Genomic DNA, 23,718 nt, shown 5'->3' on the forward strand with positions numbered 1-23,718 from the left:
ATCAGGTAGGTAGTGATCACCCCATGCGGATTAACCAAGCATGATCACTCCTAGTACGCGTATGGTCCCCCAATGCGGATATACCAAGCAGAACCATCAATGTACAACTACTACATGGTGCAGAAAATTCAACACACACAACGTACCCATCACTTAACCCCTATGGGTTACAATGTAATCACCTACACCAACAATTCTCATGCCCACCAACTCAAATGCCTCACAAGCATATAAGTTCTACAAAAATACTTCTAATAGGAATCTACGATCACATTGTCACAACATTTATCGAACTTACCCTTCACATTACTAAAAAGATAATTAAACGCACATGTATCACAATCATCATCCGTACATAAACCAATTCATGTTTAATAAACATAAGTCTATGGCCAAATATATAAAAAGCACATTTCAATATAAATCACCTTTATAAGACCAAGACATAATCACATATGATACTAATATAAAAAACAAGGTAATAGCTTTGTCACATATACACAAGGCATTCCCTAACCAATGTAGACTCACTAGACTTCACTTAATCTTCCGTAGTACTAATTTTAGTAATTAAGACGTTTCATGACATGTTGACCAAAAGTCAGTTCTCAATCAACATTAGGGTCCACAAACTTACGTAATTTGATTCGGAAGATCCGCACCTCGGATTTCCGATCCGTATATTTCCAAAGTCCACATTATGCTCAAATAACAACATACTAAAATCTCAACACGATCCGACGGTCGGATCTCCGCCAATTTCAAAATTCAAGTGGCGGTCGACACTTAAGTTTTCAACTTCGAAATCCAATTAGGGAAGATCCGTATGTCGGATTCCCGATCCGTAAATTTCTATGATCCATAAATATTATATTCTATCATACATTAAGGTTTGGTGACGATCTAACGGTTGGATCGTCGAATCATATTTTGACCTAACCACGTATCATAATGAAATTAGGTTCAAACAATCAAACCATATCATAAGGATGTCAATTATGAAATCAGGACATCTAATTGAACTTAAAAGGACATCGTCGGCCCACTGGCCAGGGCACCGCCGCGGGTGGCAGCCGGCCGCCCCAACTTGCCGAAAAAATTCACCTATTTTTTAAAATTACCAAAATTTATAGAAATGAAGATCTCAATGAGTGGAGTAAGTTTTATACCTGTGGCCAAGTCCAATTTGGTGGGTAAAAGCCCCAATTTTATCCATACCCGCAAGCACCCTAGAAATTTGGGTGACTTTGATTCGGCTTCTCAAGTACTCCGCCGCCCCTATAGTTGTTTGAGCTTTATTCCAGACCTCAAGAAGAGGCTATGGATGGTGGTAATCGAAGAAATTTGTTTCAAATTGGGAAATCATTCTCTATGAACCCGCACACCCACCGGTGTGACTTTCCTAGTTTCAAGGTTATTTTGCATGGAATTTGGGATAGAATAGGTAGAGGGGAAGATGAGAAATGGCTTCAAAGTGATGAGAAACTTCAACTCGCTGGGAATTTTCCGAGAGACTACCCAATTCCAATGGGTCTGCCCGTTGGTTTTGCACGGGTTCAGTGACCCGTTTCCTCCCCCCCCTTTCAGATTCCTTTTTTCCCCCTTTTCTTTTTTTTTTGCTGCCACACGGCAGTTTCAAATTAATCTTTTTTTTTTCCCATTTCTCATTGGTCCCTTTCCTACTATGTGGGAGTTCACTAATTCCTACACTTTATAATGTCACAACTTCAAACGTTCATAACTATACCGTTATAAATCGGACTCACAAACGGCATTCGCCTATGCGTTCGTGATCTCGAAATCTATTCAGCAATATAAATTGTGACCTCGAAAGGTTCACAGATTTTAACTAATTACTTCCCAAACTTCAAACTTTGTGACTAATTTAATTAAAATCTAAATTCAAACAATTTAAAATAAATTCTCAATAATACAAATACGTAGGTGATAACAGTGAAATCTAGGAACAAGATTTCACAATATTTGAGAAGGGATGCATTCAAAGTTATGCTGAATTCGCCGAACAAATCTGTATTGGTTAGACTACTGTTCGGGTAGGAATTTCGCTGGGAAGGGTCTCTAGCTCGAGCACACAGCTCCCCGAGGAATTGGCGCCGGTTGATGTGGTTGTCGGGCTCCTGCTTGTTGGCGGGCTGCAATAGGAGGACAAAGTTAGTTATGAAAGGTGCCTTTGTGGGGCCTTAGGTGTAGGCCTTGAGGCTCGCAATCAAAACTAACTAATTGCTCAGGCGTGCCACTGCCATCTTCAGCATGGCAGATGTAAAACAAGTATATTCAGTTGTTTGCTTGTGCCCGAGAGACTAGTTCAGTTATGAAAGATGTCTTTGTTGGGCCTTAGGTATAAGCCTTGAGGCTTACAATCACAACTAACCAAGTACTCTTAGCATATTGCTGTTGTTTCATTGTTGTAAAGATCGAACAACTGTTTTCAAGCTAATTACTCGCGCTCGAATGACTGAATTAGCTCTGATAGGTGCCTTTGTGGGGCCTTAGGTATAGGCCTTGATGCTCGCTATCAAAACCAACTCAACAATTTAAGTGTATCATTGTAATTATAGTATAATGGATGTGAAGGTCGATTACTTGCGCCCCAAGTTACTCGGACTTCTTGCTATCAAAAGATTGTCGTGGATGGATTAAGTCCACATTAAGTTTTTTTTTATGCCTTGAGACTAAGGACTTTTAGTTGATCAATCTCATATGCTTGAGAAGTGAGAATTTAAATCTGATCAAGGCATCAGTTCACCAAATGGATCAAATCTAAGAACTTATGGATCTTTCAATTACAAACTGACTGGAAATGACTTGAATAAACATTGAAGTACTCATTCTACTACCAGATCTATGTATTGAAAGACGAAACAAAGAAGTTCGGGCAAGAACCACTCGGTCCGTATTCGTCCCTAATGAAGCCCAGATCCAAGAACCACTCGGATCGAGTTCGCCTGTATCTGTTTCTATTTCGCACCACACACCCGCTGCCTTAGAACCACTCTTTTGTCGTTGTTTGTTCGCACCGTCGCGACACCAATGTGCCACAGACCTCCAGTTTGATTTTGCATTATCTGCCCAGAAAGAAAGGTTGTTTGTTGGTCGCATGCTTATTTGTTCGTTCGTTTGTTTGCTCGCTTGTTCGCCTTGTCTTGTCTTGTCTGCCTAATGGAACTTGCATCCTCATCTACTTGTTGGCAAACTCATGTCTGTGTTCCGCCATGAGTTTGACAGGGGGTGTTGGAATTTAGATTATTATTAGTTATCTTGCAGGCCAAGGATTAGTTACTTGCCCATTAAGTTTTTGTTTTAGTCTAGGGTTTGCTTTAGTCTTTCTCTATATAAAGACCTCTTTGTATTTGATATTTTTAATCAAGTTCGTCACAATGTAGCCTCTTAGGGTTTTGTAGCTGTTTCGACATTCTCGTTAGTTTAATAATATTTCTTTTATTGTGTAATCTTGTTCGTTGCGCACTCTGATATTCAATTGTCCTGAGGTTATTGCTCAATAAGTATGACCCCCAAATTCCCAAACCGTACCAAACATGTATATGGTGAGATCTTGGAAAGCTGCTTTTCATCACAACTTTTGTTTTTTACCATGTAACACTCACACCGTCACGTAATATTGTTGTTTCACTCATATTTTTTAATCATTAATACTCACACCGCTATTTAGTATTACCAATTCAGTCCTGTCATAACACATGTATTTTTTATGGGAAACCATTTTTCTCGTTTATGCACCTTTGTTTGTTTCTAATCTTTAAAATTTATGATCCTTTATTCTTCTTTTTAAATATAAAAAATAAACATGAATGTGTATGAGAAGAACAAAGACGTTCAGAAATCATTTCCTTGTTTATTAATAATATAATCCTTCCATAAAATATCAGTTATATCGTAAGATGTGGATTAACAATACTTTGTCACAACATGAACAGTTTGGATATGTGTACGCTTTGTAGAGACCATAGGTTTTTTCCCATTTATCCAATCATTTTTCTACATGTAAGTTGATTTGTCACATTTGATTTACCTTCCTTGTGGGATAAAAGACTATAAATGCGCGGAGACCTCAATGATAAATGCAGATGGGAACAGGCTAGATGAGAGGTGAAGAAATATGGGGCCAGAAAAGACCAATATTGAGGTATTATATATATAGTTGAGAATATGATAGTGTTATCCACACATTTTTTTACCTTTCACATACTTTTATGTTAATTTATATATTTTGATCTTTTTTAATTATTTGATCTGACAGCCAAATATTGAAAAATGCCTGTAAAAGATAAAAAAGAGTGTGTAGATAATACCACTCCGAAAATATAAGGATTTCGCCATCATTTTTATAAATTTGTTTGTAGTCTTGCTTGCTCATGTTCAAAATGTGTGGCATACGCCAACTAGCCAAGAACCACAGTATAAAAAAGGGGCTTGTAAGCTTCCACGCACCCTCAAATACACGTATTCGAGTCCACACTGTGAATCGGATTAGGAGAAAAAGTAAATCATTTTAGCACTGACGTTTTCTCTTTCTGCACTTATTTCTTTGTTTTGTCTCTTAATTTCCTTTTTGAATCTATTAAATCTAACTACTAGAAAAGAAAATGAGTGTAGGGAAAAAGAAAGCGAGTACATTGTTTTCCATAAGAGAATAACATTTTTGTACGCGCTCATCTCAACTCTTCACATGACTTATATCTCATATTAAGTTAGATACAACATGGGGATATAAAACCGTTTTAGGAAGAAAAAAAATGGATATAATGGGATATCTCTCTTTTCTTTATGTATAATAACATGAGCGGATCACATGATGAGTAGGGCCGGCCTTGAGATTTCAAGAACTCTGTGCGAAAGTGAATTTGAGGTCCTAAAAAGTACTAAGAATTTAATTTTTTTTTATTTTTTTGTTCAAAAAATTAACTTTAGTTTTCAATTGAGCTTCTGTAAATTATAGTAGCACAAACAAATTTAACAAATCAACAAGTGGATAGGTGGCATATTGTTTTTCCTTAACTATTTAGAGGGTCAGGGTTCGAATTTTCATGTTATTATGTGAAAATTTTATATTATTTTGTAAAAGCTTATGCATTTAATAAAAATAAACTGAAAAAATGATGAACACAAGTTTTGAACCCATCCCTTAGGCCAATGTAAAGAAGCAATAATACCACTTGTGCTAAGACTCAAGTTTGTTAGATTCTACACATAATACTATATATACGTATATGCATGCAAAATTGGGGGCCTTCCAATTTGGGGGTCCTGTGCGGTGGCACCACTTGCACCCCCTCAAGGTCGGCTTTGATGATGAGAAATATAAAGATAACAGTATGGTCGATTGCATGAAAGAATATCTCTCATTTCATTTATTTTTCTGTCATATCAATCCTTACCCACAAACTCGGCTCAATGTGACTTGGAACTAATAAGTCATTGCAGCTATATTAATTAGTTTGATTACAAATTTCCATCCAAATTGGTGTTGTCTAGATTTATTGTTTGTCAAGGGATTGACTAATGACTAGGGATATATAGCTTAGGAATTAATACATTGAATTCACATCCAATCAAGTGCCAAAGAAATTACAAAAATAAGGTTTCTTATTAAGTTGGTTAGAGCAGTGTGTTTTTTTCTCTACATTTACAATTTAGATTAATTTAGTGTACTCCTTCATGTCCGTCCTCAAAATTAGTGCATGATTACTTTTTAGAGTGAACTTCTTATGTTCCCCAAGTTTTATTAAATTAAAAAATTTATAAATTAACAACGAAATTCAAATGATTGTATATACCAAATAAAAATTAGATTCTGATATGAGTTCATGTTTGACATTGTTGATATCTCGGTTGTGTGAAATCTATAAGTCTAGCAACTCATGTTGTGGCCATTGGTGAATGCAGGATTTTGAAGAAGGTTTCGTTTGATTTATTGAGATATTTTTAAGGGTAAATTACATTTTCATACATCAAGTTTGGGCTCTATTTCAATTTTTTACATATTTAAAACATTTCACTTTCATACCCTAAGTACTATTTTATTTCAAAATAATACATCCGTTACATTTTCCATCCATGGATCTGTTAAGTGCTGACGTGGCTGCCAAATGTGTGCCACGTGGCAAAAAAAAAAAATTATTTTATTTTATAAAAAAAACCTGAATTTTCTATATATATATAAAAAAAAACCATTGTCCAAAAAAAAAAAACAAACAAACAAACTACAACCCAGTTTGCAGTTCGTTCCCCCCCCACCCGAATCCCACCCGAGATTAGGTGGATCTACCACAAAACCAATCCAAAAATCATCTCAAACTCAAAATCCCCAAGATGAATCTACCACAAAACCACCCGAGATTAGGTGTGATTCGGGGTCTCTGTGCAAGGGAGGTGGGTCGCGGGGGTTGGGGGGTGGTGAGGCCATCTCCAACCGATGGCTGGCCAAAGGGCTCGTTTTAGCCCTCTGGCCCTCCAAGATTCTCCAAGATATTAATATTTTAATGAACAGTACAGGGCCATATTTGCCTCCGTCTCCAACCGAGGGCCAGAGGGCTCGTTATAGCCCTGTCACAAAAAACCGTCTCCAATCGAGGGCCAAAGGGCCATAGGGCCAAACATAATTTATTATTTAAAAACTACAATTTAAATTCAAGTTATAGGAAAAAAATAGAATTTAAATTTTTTTATTAAAATAGAAGTTATAGGAAAAAAATAGAATTTAAAAAAATTTGAAAAATATAATTTATTAAAAAATATGAACCAAATTTTGTAAAATATAAGTTATAGGAAAAAAATAGAATTTAAAAAAATTTGAAACCAATTTTGTAAAATAGAAGTTATAGGAAGTTATAGAAGAAAAGAAATGTTTAAATTAAAAAAAAAACCCAATGGCTAGCTGACTCAGCTAGTCGTTATATTCAACACAAATTCAAACTATTAGTGTCGGTTATAACCGACACTAATAGTAAATAAAAAAAAATGTGCCTATGAATACCTATTACTGTCGGTTATAACCGACAGTATTAAAAAATCTTCTTTAATGTTGTCGGTTATAGGAAAACTATAAAAAAAAATAGCAGCCAGCCCTTTGGTCCTTTGGCCATTTGAAATTTTGTGGGGCCCTCCTAGATTCCCGAGCCCTCTGGCCCTCTGGACCCTTCGGTTGGAGATGGCCTGAGGGGAGGTTGGTAGCTGGGTCGCGGGCGTGGGGTGGGGGACGAACTGAGTTGCAGGGTTTTTTTTTTTTTCCTTCCTCTTCTTCTTGTTGTTGCAGGTGGGGAACTGGTGGGGGGGGGGGGTTTTTCCTCTTCTTCTTCTTCTTGTTCTTCTTGCAGGTGGGGAAATGGGTTTGGGTTTTTTTTTCTTCTCCCTCTTCCTCTTCTTCTTCTTCTTCTTCTTCTTCTTCTTACAGGTGGGGAACTGTGGTGGTTTTGGGGGGGTAGGGGGGGAACGAACTGCAAACTGGGTTGCAGTTTGTTTGTTTTTTTTGTTCTTTTCTTTCTCCATCTTCCTCTTCTTCTTCTTCTTCTTCTTCTTGCAGGTGGGGAGGTGGGGGGGGGGGAATGAACTGCAAACTGGGTTGCAGTTTGTTTTGTTTTTTTTTTTTTTTTTGAGAAAATTTAGGTTTTTTAAAAATAAAAATATTTTTTTTTGCCACGTGGCACACATTTGGCAGCTACGTGGTATATATGTAGCAGTCACGTCAGCACTTAACGGATCCATGTATGTAAAATGTAACAGATGTATTATTTTGAAATAAAATAGTACTTAGGGTATGAAAGTGAAATGTTTTAAAGATGTTGAAAAAAATTGAAATAGAGCCCAAACTTGATGTATGAAAATGTAATTTACCCTATTTTTAATATGACCACAACTACTTTCACGTTGCATTACAAATTTAATCATGCTATAAAGTACATGTTTGTTTATAAAAGTGTAAATTTACTATCTATATGTTATAATAAATATATTAATAACATCACGTGATAGATACGTCAAATTATCATCGAGCCGACCACGTTTGATGTTTTTTTAAGCCAACTTTCCACAAGTTGTCCATCAAATCTGCTTCGTCGCGAAGATGAAACAACAACAGCAAAACTTCATGTAGTGTAGTGTGCCTGGAATGGAAGGTCCATGTCACGTGGGGCAGCGACGAGACACGTGGCAGCATTTGCAGCCGTATGAGCACCCAAGGATCACGTGGACACGTGTCGCAATGTCGGTCGGGAGAGCTACCATGGTTTTTGTGGTGGCTGCAAGGGGCCTCATCCACCCACTAGGGTTGGGGTGGGAGGGTCCATTCCAACTCCTGCAACAAAGAATCTCAAGGAAATATTTCCCCTCCCTCTCGCTCTCAGTAGTAATTGAGTTTACATGTAAATGTCCATTACGAATGAAATATCGGAAGGAAAAATAAAGGTTTTCGTAGTGTGTTTTGGTCAGAAAAACATATTTGAAGAATCACTTTCAAGTGCTTATCCATATGCACACTTTATAACTGAAGTGTTTTTTCACAGTGGTCGTCTCAAATATACTCTAAATGATTCATTTAAACCAAGTTTTCAGCAAGAAAGAAAAATGAAACAAATCCAATTTTGCAGTATTTGCCTCTTATTAGTTAATTGCGAGTTCATGATTAGTCAATATGTAGAGAGAGACTGATTTCTCATGTCAAACATTCAAGCATGTTATGTTGTTGAATCTAAGGCCTTGTTTGGTAGCCCGTATAATAGACCAGATAGGATAACTAATACGGTTCCAAGTGTTTGGTGCTGTTTTGTACTAAATAATACCCGGACTAATTATACTAACTCCACACCTTTTATACGGTACATACATGCTAAGTTATCCAACCAAAAAGCTCTATCTTATTAGTCGGGTAGTCTCGCCCTCTCCGTTCCTCCCATCGCTCGCCCGTCGCTTGCTCTACTCCTCTCACATCACTTGCTCTCTCCTTTGAATCCAAGGTTCTTCCTCCTCTTCTGAATATGAGGTTCTTCTTCCTCCTCTCTGTTCCTCCCTCCTCCTATTTTTCTTGCAATTTTTCTTCTTCTCTCTCTATTCTGCCCTTCTATTTTTCTTCCAACTTTTTTTTTCAATCAGATTGAATCTAATTGTTGTTTTTTCTCTCTAATTTTGCAATTGATTTTATAAATTTTCAATTGCTAAAGAACCCATCTGCCTCCTTTGGGTCATATCCTTCAGAACCATTCTATTTAGCTGGGCTGATTTGAAGCTAAAAAAAAAAAGAGAAGGATTGGGGAAAAAATGATGAGAATTTGGAAGGTGGGTTTTGCTGGGTTTCTTGTTGCTGCCTTTGTGGTGGGGTTTGGTTTAGGGGAGCAGACGAAGAAGAACAAGGGAGAGAGAGGGAAGGATTTGGGGGGTGCGGCGGAAAGATCCGGGGAACAAAAGAGAGATTTCAATTTTTTTTTTTAATTTTATTTTAAGTTTGATTCTCCTATCCAGTGTAATACCAAACACAGTATAAATAATACGGTGATTAATCTGATACTGCACCAAACACCCAACTAATTTAATCAGTATTATCCGGTGACTATTTATCCTATCCGACAGAAATAGCCAGTACAGTTCGAGCTGCCAAACGAGGCCTTAATGCATTCAATCATGCTCAGAATTGTGGTGTAAGAACATACATATTAAAGGTGTCAAACGAATAGGCCGACGTCAACTTGTTAAATTAAGGCATCACCATCCCAATCCGTTTTAAAGCGGCATTAGCTTATAACAAGCGCTAGGTCGAGATTATGCCCAACAGGTCAACCCAACCTGTTAACTAAGTGGGCCAACTCAAGTACGACTCAAACACCCATACTCCAACTTGAAACCGAGATGTCCATTTGACACTTTGTTAAAGCTCAAAAAGTAGAATAATTAGCCCTTGGTAGGCTTGGAATTGAAACTAAAATGAAATGGACTCAGAATTTAAGTGGTTCACCCCAAAACAAGACTACATCCGTTGTGTTGCTCAGATTTTATTGATTTCAAAGTTTACAAATAGCGTTCGGCTAAATACTAGAATTCTATCTCCATTAACTCAGAAAGCCTTGGGCTCACCTAGTTTTATTTTTCTAACATTTAATGTGACACCTACATCAACTAGCGTGCTGACAACCTTTTTAACCATCAGTCGATATTCAGCGGTGAAAAGACACTTGCTCATTCGGAATTGCACGCCCTTGAAGATCAATGTGTGTCCAGCAACCTACTCGGTCTTGATTAGTCAACCATGTCACTCCAAGCAGTAGCCCAACCGTCTTTACGTCTCGTCGTAGACTTCTGACATGTGCCCTGAGTAGGTCTACTCCTAAAGATTTGTACCATAAAGTTGTCGGTATTCCCACGTGTCTTGGGGGTCGGAAAGTACTTTATGTTGCTCAGTTGGACTACGCTGGTGAGTGGTCCCCCCTCTTTAATTTTGTTGAGCCTTGGGCTTCTTATTCTTCTTTGGGCTTTAACTTTTATTGGGCCTTTGGTGGCCTTTTCCCTAGCTTGCACTATTTTGAGGGTTGAAAAGGACACTGCATTAACAAATCTCTGTACACACCAGACAAAGTGGTATTCCTTAGTACCGCACGGAGGTTTTGAGTTTAAATCCCTCTTTTTTTTTAGTATCGCTTGTATTGCAAAAAATAATAATAATAAATTAAAAATAAATAAATAACAGAAAGCATTTTTTGCCCAAACATTCTACGTAGTTATAGTGTGAATCCAAACCGTTGATTAGGTGGTACATTTCATAGTTAAGTTCTTAATTACTTTATTTTAGCCTTTGCCAATATGGCAAAAGGATCACAAAGACGGGCTACCATGTCCTCATTCATAAGGGTGGAGGGTTTTTGCTTGGCTGGTTGTACTTTTGAGCCCTTTAGACGGTGTCTTTGGGGTCTTGTTTTTTGTTTCTGTTTTTTATGGTCTTGCGGGACTGTCCTCTGTATGTTTGTTAGGCCTCTGTGCCTTTATGGTTTCTATGAAGCTTTATCTTAACCAAAAAATTAAAAAAAAAAAAAAAAAGAATCACAAAGCATAAATTAACTAGAATGCAGGAAGATGGCCTTGCTCCACCAAAGAGGCAATGCAATCATCAAACATCTCTTGGATACTCTTAAACTTGAACCCTCTCCCCAGCTTTGAGGTGTTCAACTCATAATAACGTGGCCTCCCTAGTTGCTCAAACCTAAAAATTCTCACGTAAAATTCGATTAAAAGTAATTGATATAACTGATGCGCATAGCATGTGACGCTCTTTTTTTTTTTTGGGGGGGGGGGAATTAGGAGCATAAAAAATGGATCGGCCCATAGTATGAACCGATAAATTATGCTTAATTAATTGTAGCTGGTAAAAATATCAAACCTTGTGGGGATAGGCAAGGAAGGATATCTTGTAGATAATAAGGAACCTAACTCAGTGTTGTCCATAACTGTTGAGCTACAAATACATCTGCCATGAGCACTTTCATGCTCATAAACTAAGATGTGACAGAGTGCAACATCATCAATGTGAACATATCCCATCCTTCCATGCCACTTAAATTTCTCTGTTTCCCCTGCTTGATTGTTCAAACAAATAACCGTGTAATGTGCTTATAATCGAAGTTAAGTAAACGAAGAACTAGCGCGAAAAATCACGAAGATAAATCTGTAGTAGTAGTAGTACCCTTAAGCAGGCCAAGAACATCTGATGCTGTAGAACACAACTCAGGTGGCAAACAAGGCCCGATCACGAAGGAGGGTAGGACAGTAACCAGATCAATCGCATTTTATTTGCAGAAATCCCATCCAGCTTTCTCAGCTAAAATTTTCGACATAGGGTACCAAATCTAGTGAAATAGGTGCAGATGCATAATTTGTCAGTTAAACGGTTTGGACGGATTATATATAATGCACATGGAAAAAGAAAACATTGAGCTTAAGAAATGTAATAGCACAGATCAATAAAATTCGGCATTACTTTGCTTTGCAGCTACGTATTAGTATATATGAGAAGGGATGCATTCAAAGTTATGCTGAATTCGCCGAACAAATCTGTATTGGTTAGACTACACACTGCAGTTAGCAAACAATCTGTACCAAGGCAAAATCCTTAACAAGGACAGAGGGAGAGTATTGTTAACTAGACCTGAAGAGTCACCCAGAGGTACATTGGAGGTGAAATCCCCATCTGGTCTCACCCTTACAGCTGCAGAATATGAGGTGAGAACCACGCTCCTTAGAGACGGATTTTTCTTACACGAACGCAACACGTTCAATGTGCCCTCAACAGGCGGTTCCAGGATTTCTGTCTGTGTATGTATGCCGAAACTTTGTTTAAATGTATGATCTGTATTGATGGTGTGACAACACAACATGTTATATATTTGACGAGAAAAAGTTAAACATGCAACGTGCCTTGGGATCAGACGAAGGTTTTAAAACAAGGGTAGTAGAGTGGAAAACGCCATGGCACCCAAAAATTGCATCATCAAAGCTGCCTTCTTCCATCAAATCTGCCGTCACCAATCTTAGTCTTTCCTTAGCTCCTTCTAGCCTCCACAAATGTGCCAATTTCTTCTCGTTTCCTTTGAACTCATGGAGAAAACCGCATAAGTTTTGTGTCGAAAAAACGAATCCGATGCTACTTCAAGCAGATTGACTTGGGGGTTACGGTCCCCGTTACATGATAGTCGGACAAGAGAAGCCGCTTTATAAGCCAGGATGCCATAAATCCAAAAGCCCCCGTAACGCAAACTTTGCCTTTCGAATCGAGTTTTCGATCCATCTATGTTCAAATTAGTAGTGTTTTAGTCCAATTGCATTCCAGGCCACTAGGTTTTATAAGGAACGTATAAAAGTAGACATTGTAAACATACATGCTATGTGCATTGGGATTTCTCACTAAGAAATGTTTAGGTAAGGCATCCTATGCCATGAGGGAAATGATTTTTAGCTTGAGCTATGGTTAGAAGTAGGCAAGTCATGCAAAAGTGATGAAGTCCGATGCCATACACCGCCAATGTGACGCCTGTCCTAATCACAAACATTAGATTGAGAAAAACTTACACTTGTGTTATTCGCACGACACGTGGTGGTAATTGTATACCTTCTATGTAAGTCCTCTTCCACAACAGCAAATCTCTAAATTGTAACTAGGTCCACTTTAACTCCAAAAATCATTCTGTGGGCCTAACCTCACATTGTCAGTGAGACCAAACTCATCCACCCAAATAAGGCATATCGAAGCCTCGTTGCTCTAAGGCCCATGTTTCTAGGGGCACTTTCTTTTTAGATTAAAAATGAAAATGAAATTTGAACTTGATTGACGAAATTTGAACTCAAAATCTCTTGTAAATAGAGAAATACTATTACACTAAATGCTAGTTGTTTCTAGTGACACCTTTTTTAAGTTGAGTAGTCAATGAAGTTGAATTCATTTATTTGGTTTTCTGAATCCTTTACCTTTGATGATCATTTTGATTTTGTCTCACAGTTCATATTATGAGTTTTGTTAGGCAATATGGTAAGTTCAAATTTCATGAATTATAGTTGTTGCCATTATACTATATGTAGATACAACATTAAAGTTCTTGAAAAGAAACACAGTGTTAAAAAAAAAAAAACTAATACAAATACTAGTTGATTACTCTTTCTTCTTGTCATTTTCTAATCAAATAAGGCAGGAAATTCAAACTTGAAATCTCTTCTAATATTGGGAAGACAAAGCCACTGGACATATTGTAAGAAATGTGAATTGAAATCATTACAAATCTTGATGTTCCTGCGTTCCAATTTCTAAGTTCTATGTGTTTACTATCACAAACGGATTTAAAAAAAAGGTATGAATTTCACCTCAAGACTTGTAATTAAATACCTAAAAATTAGGATGAGATTAACTAAAAGAACCAGTTGATTCAATTTACATTTATTTTTAACTTTCTCGATTCGTGACTTCCCACGTAGCATGAGACGCAAAAATATATATATATATATATATATATATATAATCAATAATTTCAATTAAATCCCCTTTTTGTAGGAAATAAAAAATTTCTATTAAATTGCGCCTAATGTCAGTACAACTTCCTATTCCCATTTGGTTTTGATTTTGATGCAATCACTATATATATCCAAAAGAAATAACATAAACATTTATATGCAAATCACTCACAAAATAAGGAAGTGGAAAATTGTCTTGATGAATACGGCATTCTATTCCAACCCGCTTAATCTCGAATCCATACATTTTTTCTCCACCTATGGATTGGTGTAATAACATCAAAGAGGGAACAAATAAAACAACAAACAAAAGCCAAGCCACCGTCTTCTTGTTCTTTCTTCTAACGAACTCTTTCTCACTTCTTCCATTTCAAATTAAATCCAAGACACTTCCTTTCTCCATTAAATTAAGGGAGTTTTAACGAAATACTCCCGATACTGTTCACTTTTAACGAAAAATCATATTTTTACCTTTCATTACACCTTTATTTGTTATTTTTAATTAAAACTATTTTTTTTTAATTTTTTGTTAATTTTCCTTTAAATTAAATCACATATAAATAAACCAAAAATAAGGCATTTTCCTTACATTGATTTGATGCCCTACCCGCCGGTTTAAAACGGACCCCCCAATAACCCCAAACCCAACAAACCAATCTGAAAATATATAAAAAGTTCCAATTTTTGTCTGAAAAATCTGGTTTCCGCCCACGATGGACACCGGCGGCAACTCTCTAGTGTCGGGTCCCGACGGAGTGAAGAGGAAGGTGAGCTATTTCTACGACCCAGAAGTGGGAAATTACTATTATGGGCAGGGACACCCGATGAAGCCCCACCGGATTCGGATGACCCACGCCCTCCTCGCGCACTATGGCCTCCTCCAGAACATGCAGGTCCTCAAACCCTACCCGGCCCGCGACCGCGACCTCTGCCGCTTTCACGCCGAAACGCAGCAGGACCAGCTGCGGCAGCTCAAGCGGTTCAATGTCGGCGAGGACTGCCCTGTCTTTGATGGGTTGTACTCGTTTTGCCAGACCTATGCTGGTGGGTCGGTCGGCGGCGCTGTGAAGCTCAACCATGGGATTTGTGATATTTCGATTAATTGGGCTGGCGGTTTGCACCATGCTAAGAATTGTGAGGCTTCTGGATTTTGCTATGTGAATGACATTATTCTTACAATTTTGGAACTTCTTAAGTAGCATGAGGTTGGTAAATTTGATTGCATAGTGTTAAAGTTTTGAACTTTTTGATGTTTGGATTGTTGGGTTTGTTATGTTTTGTATGATCTCTGAATTGGGTTCTCAAAAATGTTAATTGCATAGTTAAGGTCTGAACTTTTTGATGTTGGGTTTGTATTATGTAATCTCTGAAATGGGTTACTGAAATTGTTAATGTTTTGCCTGAACAGCGCGTTTTGTACAGTGTGGAAAATTTTAAGCCTGGGTCTGTGGTTCTCCAGTGTGGTGCTGATTCCTTATCTGGGGACTGGCTTGGCTGCTTCAATCTTTCCATCAAAGGCCACGCTGAGTGTGTTAGATATATGAGATCCTTCAATGTCCCGCTCTTGCTTCTAGGTGGCGGTGGCTATACTATTCGCAATGTTGCTCGTTGTTGGTGCTACGAGGTATACTTCTCATATTCTGTTTTACCTTTTAATGTTTCCTAAGTATTTCACTTGTGATATAATTGTGCACATATAGCATGATTTTTATTGCAAGTTATAATCTCTTGCCAGTTGCCAGATAGCATGTTAATGTTTTGTGATTGCATAATACGACTATAGTGCCTGGCAGATACAGCTATCAGAGCAAGTTACTGTTCATTGTTCTGATTTGACATGATACAGCTAAAGTGCATGACCTTTTCTTCTGTCTAAAGTCTAAATTAGTAACTTGTAATAGACAACTTCTTGTTCTCAAGATTTCTTATAACATAAGCTAACTGGTGCCCACATTTACTCCAAAGCCACATTGTTCCTGAGCAGAAGATCCAATTTTCTGTCTTTTTCTTCCATTTATTTGCTATCAAGCTTACATTTTGACATTCCTTTGTTTTCCACTTCCTTCCTGTAATTTGATAGTTCTTGTTCCATAACTGGTAGAATACTTGATGGAAGTCTCATAGACTTGTTTAATGAGTATAGTGATGATTCAAAAGGAATGTTGTGTATCTAAATAGCAGCAAAGCTCCATTCTGACTTTTATTAATCCATGTATAAAGAATGTTGCTTGCTAGTTCAAGTCTATCTAATTTCAGTTGTTATTTGTACTCAATATTTAACGTTGTTATATGGGCTTGTATTCAATGTTTTAATATTATTCTTTTGTGAAATTCTTTCAGGAGAATGAGGAATAGGATGACCCAGACGAGAGGTGGGATCCAGATTCTGACATGGAGGTTGATGATGAACGGTACTTCAATTTATTCTCCTAATTTGCTCTCATTATCTAGCACTTTCGTCTTTGCAATTTACTGATTTATGGTTTATACAGTAAGCCTTTACCAAGCAGAGTAAAGAAAGAGATCGTTGAACCTGAGGTTAAAGATCCGGTACGTCACAAATCATCTCTTGAGCTCAACTTTTTTTTGGGTGTGGAATCATTTAGACTATAATTCACTATATTTGGCTGCCAATTCATTTGTCTATTCTTAAACACTACAACAACAACAACAAAGCCTTTTCCCACTAAGTGGGGTTGGCTATATTCTTAAACACTACTGCATTAAATTTCATGTATAGTAAAACTGTGCTCATTGTCTTTGATAATGGACAAGTGGTTATATTGTTTGTTCATGGCAAAAAACAGAAACATATTGACGAAAGGCTAAAAGATGAAAGTTACAGGAAAAACAAAATCTCCTTTGTACACAAGTTAAATAGTCCCTCTGGAGTTTACTGTTTCATTCGTTTAGATGATGCAATGAACCAATTCAATATGCACCATTCTTGACGGCTCCAACCGTAAACTTACTAAAACCTGGATTTGACTGGAATCTATTCAAACCATCCAAATCATATATAAAGAGGAAGCTTGTCTCTTCATAGTGTTTCGTTGCTCCCCTCTGTTATCATGTTTCTTGTTTATTGTTACGTGAAGCCTACATTGGTGATTAGTAATGTTCCCTTTCTTTCTTATGAGAATATAATGTTTCCAGCTATGGTATCTACTGCTGTTTATGATTATATGTTTATATCCTGCACATAGCATTACTTTCTTACGATGTGCTCATTTCCTTTGCTGTGCCGCATTTTAAAACTTACATAAACATGGATGATAACCTATTTGTTATGTTTATTTGCCTCAACATTATCTAATTCTGGTTGTTCTGGCACATTGGAGATCCAGAAAGGGACCTCGGAGAATGCTAGGAGCTCAGGCTATGATCCAGCAGTAGATGAGATTACAACAGGCGCAAAGGTGAAATTAACACATAAATCCATTAGAATCAGGTTCCTCTTTCATAAGAAAACCCTCCCACTAATAGTTTTCTCTGTCGACATTGATATTTGCAGGCTTTGGATATGGGATCTGGATCGGTGGATGAACCAACTGTGAAAGTTGAACAAGACACTATGAATAAGCCTGCGGACCAGATATAAACGTTATCACGATCAAATTTATTTAGGGTGACTTGATCATAAGCAAAGTCATTCAAACTTAACTGTCCATCGATTTGTAAAGTTGGTAATTTATTTGAGCAGTAGCATTTCATGTATCTTAGGATTTCTTGTATTTGTAAGAATTCAACGCTTGTCTATACTATCATGGATAAGTACCCAAATTTGGCCTCTTGTACATGTTTTTTTTTCTTTCACTGTTTTTGAACTATTAAAAGTTAAATAGGAAGGCATGGAACTGTCATTATACTGTTGCATCCCAAAACCGAATTCTTTGGTCAGAACCCTAAAACCGTGCTTATTTCAGGAATTGTAAGTTCAATCGGTAGTCCACTGCCCCTGATTTTGGTGCTCCAAAATCCAATTTTCCTCTTTCATTTGGGAAGAAGATGGGATTAGATATTTAGGATGTCGTATGACGTTCATAGAGGAAGCATTTATTACTAGACTCAAACCCGCGTTATGCTGAATGATTGGGAGTAGGTGACCGATGTTTTTGAAAAGTTTGGATGTCAGAAATTAGGATTATAATCTGCTTAACTCATTTCTTTACTCAAAAGAATTTTCATTTTTCATTAACAAACGATAACCAGTAACTATATTACAAGGCAAAATGGTAAAAGGAAAACCCCAATTTGACGGTTTCTCTTCCAATAACTTTGTATATGTTCCTGTGTCCATCAGTTGTATTTAGATTCGTAGTCGTTCAGGCTAAACCAACTCTGAGCCCTTTTCAGCAATCGAGCATCGACTGGAAGACTTGCTGAGTGTTACAGTACCTGTATCAGTATCAATATCCGAACCATCTATACAGAGTGAAATTTCAATTTCACACAGGTCACTTGCATTAGATGTCCTTTCAGCTGAAGCACCACTTGAAGATATCCCATTTGCAGTAGGGGGAAAGCACTTCAGGTTGTTGAATGCTACTAGTGTTTCCCTGTTTGAGTTTCTTAGTCTTCCCGATAACTTTTCTCCTCGTCTGCCCAGATGTAATCCACGAAGATAACCCCACAGCTCCAAGTAGCGGCAGCACAATACGATAATCTTGTGTCAATTCAAAAAGCAACAGACTCCTGCAAGACTAGCACCCATTCCAACCTGAAAATGGAATCTCTCCGATTGTCAACGCCATCCAGCTTTTGGGATACCTTCAGAATTTAGCAGACAAATACCAGAAAGAGAAATAATATATTCACCGAGAAAAGTTTGGACTTTTCAAGTCTACCATGGAGAATGATATTATGTACACTCCATGTCAATTGTCAAAAGACCATTCGACACTTTAGAACTAATACAATTGCAGGAAACACATTCTACTTCTAAAAAGAAAGGTATTTGCCCCTGAAGGTAATGGCTATAGATTTCTGGATAATAACATTCAAATGTGACTTTTGTTCTCAGAAATTATCAAAAATAGGAAGAAAAAAAACATTATATCAAGCATACTAGTTGAACATTGCCAGAACTGATGAAGTATAGGATTGGACTGAGAACTGCAGAACGGATGAATTTTCCGTATGCCATTCCTGTTGCTGCACCAGTAAAAAGTGATGGAGCATAGTAGCCTCCAACTAATCCAGAGGCTCGACACAATGAGGTTGCACCTATCTTGACCACTACCAACTGAAGAAACTGATCAGCTGAGAGGCCTTTCTCAAGTGGTCGAGATTCCAGCAAAATGTCAACATTCTCGAAACCCCGATAAAGAATTTCTGGATATGTCAATGCCATCAGCCCAATAGCCAAGCCACCCACGATAGGGAAAAAAAAAATATTGGTAGGCCAACGGTCTTGTGAAGATTGTCAACAAATACCAACATGTACGATGTGCACTATGATAAGGTTAATGAAACCAAGCCACATAGGACACCCAGCAATAGATATAGCGGAAGCTCTGAAAATGATACAAATACGTCTCATTATTAAAACCGCAGCTTTAAACAATGACTTGAACATCAACCTCTAGATATACTAAAGGTATGCCTGAAAAATTCATCCCAGTAGAGTGAATAAACTAGTGTTGTAACACAATCATATATGAAATTAACCATTTGGAATATGCAATGTAAATCAACTACCCAAATAATGGGAAAATTCAGAAACCATATTCAGTAAAGGCAAATCACATTACCAGGAGCAAGTAAATACTCCGAGATTACGTACTGATGCCATAGTCAATTGCAGAAATTATTTAAAATAAAAGAACCATTTTTTGTTCACTCGGCACATAAGTTTTTATATATATCATTTTGAAGAATCAACAGATAATAGATAGTGTACCAGCAGGTGAGCCGAAGTCATAGTATGGGACCTTAAAGGCTGGTTCAGAACAAAGGCCAGCTTCTGAAACTACAGAAGCTATCACAGCACTAAGTATGACCATAGAAGTGGTAATCACAAGTGAAAGGTGTTCGTGGTGGAATTCTCCGTGGAGCATATCTCCTGTCCGACGAGCACACAACTCCCCGAGAGGTTTGGCGCCGGTTGATGTTTTTCTGTCGGGCTCCTGCTTTATTGACGGGCTTGTCGGGCAAGGCTGAAAGAGAAGGACATAGTTAACTTTGAAAGGTGCCTTTGTGGGGTCTTAGATGTAGGCCTTGAGGCTCACAATCAAGATTAACTTATATGTATTCAGGCGTGCCACTACCATCTTCAGTATGGCAGATGTAGAACGGATGTCTGAGTTAATTATATATTCGAAAGACTATATTTAGTTATTGACAAGTGCCTTTGTGGGGCCTTAGGTGTAGGCCTTGAGGCTTCCCGTAAATAACTAATTTAGTATTTGAACATATAAGGTTCCTTTTATGTATTGGGTAGATCTTATCACCATCATACTTCTGATTACCTGAACTTAAAGAGCATCATGGATCCAAATAGATGCCTTTGTGGGGCCTTAGGTGTAGGCCTTGAGGCTTCCCATTAGAACCCATTACATTCTCAATGTTCTTGTCCGAAAAGCAGGATGAATCCAAATAGGTGCCTTTGTGGGGCCTTGAGTAGGTCATGAGGCTTCCCATTAAAACCCATCCCGTCCTCGGACGCTATATGATAATCATAATATCACAGTAATAAAACTAAGTGACGGGTAAATTACTTGCGCCCCAAGTAACTTTGGACTTCTTGTTATCAAAGCTTGTAGAGGATGGGTTAAGTCCACATCAGGTTCTTTTTTATGCCTTGAGGCCAAGGACTTTTAGGGTGATCAAATCTTATGTGCCCAAGGGCTTAGAACTTAGACCTGACTTGAACCATGGAGACATATTCAAATCGAATCTAAGCCCTAAGAGAATCCTTTGATAACCATATTGCTAGAAATAACTTGGATATATCTTGTAATATTCAACATGTTGTTAAGGTAATGAATATACAGACAAAAACAAAGAAGGTTGGGCAAGGTTTAACCTTGTCGGGCAAGGCTGATCGTCTTGCAAGAGGTTTGAAAGTTTAGGAAAAGGGTAGGGAGATGAGTTTACAAGAGGAATCGATACTACAGCAAGAGTTGACCAGGGTAGCAGAGCTATTACAAAAGTGTTATCCCGAAAGGGATGAAGGCTTGGGCTGACTACAGCTTTCGTTTTGAAGGCAAATCTGGCTTTTGAGCAGAGTTTGTGCTTGTATTTGTTTGTTTGAGTGTCTTTGATTCTGACCTCTCCTGCTCCTTTTATAGATATCTTGGCTTAGCATCATATAGCAACGATCCTGCCCGAATGAAATTTGAAGGGTAGTGACTCATCAGCCATTTTACTTGTACTGCCATCGAAAAGTACTTTTTGGGCTGGATAGCTGGCTGGTCTATACCACTTGGCTTCTAGGTAGGTAAGCAAGTGGTCTGCATCTAGTCAGAAACGGGCTTCTCCCATATTCTGGACTTCGGCTGGGTTCTGACTGGGCCTCTGAGTACCTTCCCCTTTTTAGGCTGCTTCTTGGGCCAACTTTCCCCAAGCCCAAAGTTTAAGTTTTGATCCAAACAAAAGGGATGAGGAATTAGGTGGTGATGGACTCTACGGGAAAGAAACAACCGGAAACAGCTGCATTAAACCCTGTCAAAACAGAACAACAATTACAATTAGGGCATACATGTATTGATAATGACAACATAGATATACACAAAACTGAATACCAACCAGAAGCAATTCCAGCAGCCACATGAGAGAGCCTTCTTTGTGAACTTTTATCAAACACATCACCAATACCCTTGGCTATAGAAGTTCCAATCTCAACGCTAGGACCTTGGGACCTAACGAGTTCCCAGTCCCAAGTGTGACACAAGCAGCAATTGCCTTGACAAAAGGACACGATGCTGCCTTGAGACCATCAAAAACCGAAATAGACATTCCCATTTTCACTAATAAATTCTCTCCTTTTTCTCCTCCTTGCTCATTGCCATTTTTATCTTGTGAACCATCCTCAAGAGCATCTCGAAACAAGTTTATTATGGCAACAATCAAACTGTTAAGGGTAATAGAGGATTACCATATCACATTGTATAGTGCAGTGTGAAAGTTAACGAGAACCATTCTTCACATACTCAATCTCTCTCTACAAATTCTCTCTCTCTCTCTCTAAATCTCTTGATTACTGCAAGATATTAGACTTCTACACAAACCCCCATAAGCTGGAACCAGAATCACCTGCTTCTACGTATCTCCCATGTACTCCTTTCTCAGCCACGAAGCTCCCCGTTGCGGCATCCCACCCCATAACACATCACGTATCTCATGAACCTTCCCATTCATGTCAAAATCTCAGAAAAAGCTCAAAACTTCATGTATAAGCAAGCAAGAAAAAAGCAAAGAAAAAATGGGTAATGAGTGACGGAACCTGAGGTTCCGACCCAAATTGGAAATGGGGGAGTAGCCCGACCCCTTACAAGTTAATGTAAGGTTCCTTAACTTTCTGATGTGGAAGAGTTTTTCATAACCTCACGTGCCCCTCACATGTTGCAGGACTCAAGCCAAACAGATGGACAACACACATCCTAATGCATCTCATGAACATTTACAATTTGTGTAAAATTTTAGATAAAAGCTCAAAACTTTGCAAACAAGCAAGCAAGAAAAGGAAAAATGGTCAATTGAGTAATGGATAAAAATCGTGCAGTTCCCTTGGCCACGGCCTTGTACTCTGTTTTCATCTTCCCCTTCTTCTTGTTCTTCTGCTTTTTCATCGTCATCGTCATCGTTTTGTTGTTTTTGTTGCTGGGTTTGTTGGTTTTGAGGGAGGGAGAAAGGAGGTCTGAGAGGCAGATCTCTGCCATCTTCATCTTCCCCTTCTTCTTGTACCCAGCACTGGCATTTTTGGTGTTGATTGTTCTTGTTTGGGTGTTTGATGTGGCAGAGAATAGGAGGAGGGCTTTTCCCGACGGTGATGAAGACGGAGGAGGTGGAGAGGCCAGGGAACATAAATGGCGGTGGAAGTGGGCGTTGGGGAAGCGCCGTATGCAGTCCAGGCCTCCCATTAGCTGCTACACCAGTTGAGCCAACTGTTCAGTCCAATCACGACCAGCTAATGGATAAAAGCCTGACAAAATAATTAAGTAATATTCATATTAATATAAAATAATGTTTGTATTCATAGCCTACAGTTTATGCACATGTGAACAACTGTTCTTAACATTTGCAAATAAGAAGGTGCACTATTCATACTAAAAAATAGTTAGGAGTACATAAATTGACATGTACTTGATAAAATTTGAGAAATTCATCTTAGTGATTGAGACATTTTTGCTACAACAAAATAAGCTCCCATAACGGAGTTGCCCACTTCAATCTAGAGTGGCCGATGACATACGTCAAACTAACATATACACTTACAAAAAATGGAAACTAGACAAGGTTGTAGCTCCAATTAAGAATGCATTACATTATGTGTCAATATTTACTAATTACATCAATTATTAAGCCGGTTCTTTGATTTTGATTTGAAACATAGTACTACTTCAAAGATCCCCAATGTTTTATCTAATAGAACTTTCCATGCACATCATGTAATGCAAAAAGTTTCAGGGACTAATTAAATAGCGAAAATGAGGTGATGACAAAAGGGATCAATCAAAATGCATTCATTGTACCGACTAA

General features: G+C 38.0%; 2 protein-coding genes, 1 long non-coding RNA gene and 1 pseudogene across 6 annotated transcripts in view; 3 read left to right on the top strand and 1 right to left on the bottom strand.

The window, feature by feature from the left end:
* The window catches only part of LOC103419977 (histone deacetylase 19-like), a 48,760-nt gene extending 30,961 nt beyond the window's left edge, over window positions 1-17,799 (top strand). Inside the window, exons 1-5 of one of the 4 annotated variants that reach the window (XM_070821063.1) lie at window positions 15,501-15,640; window positions 16,357-16,427; window positions 16,509-16,566; window positions 17,358-17,435; window positions 17,531-17,799. In XM_070821063.1, the coding sequence (XP_070677164.1) occupies window positions 16,408-16,427; window positions 16,509-16,566; window positions 17,358-17,435; window positions 17,531-17,617 (243 nt within the window). In that variant the 5' untranslated portion in view covers window positions 15,501-15,640; window positions 16,357-16,407 and the 3' untranslated portion in view covers window positions 17,618-17,799. Of the gene's footprint in view, window positions 1-15,500; window positions 15,641-16,356; window positions 16,428-16,508; window positions 16,567-17,357; window positions 17,436-17,530 lie in introns of those variants that run through there. The other 3 variants (XM_070821065.1, XM_070821062.1, XM_070821064.1) reach the window with 3 other exon arrangements.
* The window catches only part of LOC139195728 (uncharacterized), a 58,740-nt gene extending 35,536 nt beyond the window's left edge, over window positions 1-23,204 (top strand). Inside the window, exon 2 of the long non-coding RNA XR_011580579.1 lies at window positions 23,024-23,204. This is a non-coding gene — a long non-coding RNA (uncharacterized lncRNA). The remainder of the gene's footprint in view (window positions 1-23,023) is intronic.
* Window positions 14,574-15,564, top strand: LOC108169347 (histone deacetylase 19-like). The gene is made up of 2 exons (XM_070821055.1): window positions 14,574-15,221; window positions 15,425-15,564. Exon 1 carries the CDS (start codon window positions 14,730-14,732, stop codon window positions 15,213-15,215), a length of 486 nt encoding a protein of 161 aa, XP_070677156.1. The 5' UTR covers window positions 14,574-14,729; the 3' UTR covers window positions 15,216-15,221; window positions 15,425-15,564.
* On the bottom strand, window positions 18,152-22,523 carry LOC108171625 (chloride channel protein CLC-e-like; annotated as a pseudogene).
* Window positions 23,205-23,718: the final 514 nt, after the last annotated feature.

The sequence above is a fragment of the Malus domestica genome, chromosome 05 (assembly GCF_042453785.1).
Source record: "Malus domestica chromosome 05, GDT2T_hap1".
Classification (NCBI taxonomy): domain Eukaryota; kingdom Viridiplantae; phylum Streptophyta; class Magnoliopsida; order Rosales; family Rosaceae; genus Malus; species Malus domestica.

Excerpts from the sequence above, each read along its gene's own strand:
- LOC108169347 (XM_070821055.1), top strand. The coding sequence starts at position 14,730 with ATGGACACCGGCGGCAACTCTCTAGTGTCGGGTCCCGACGGAGTGAAG.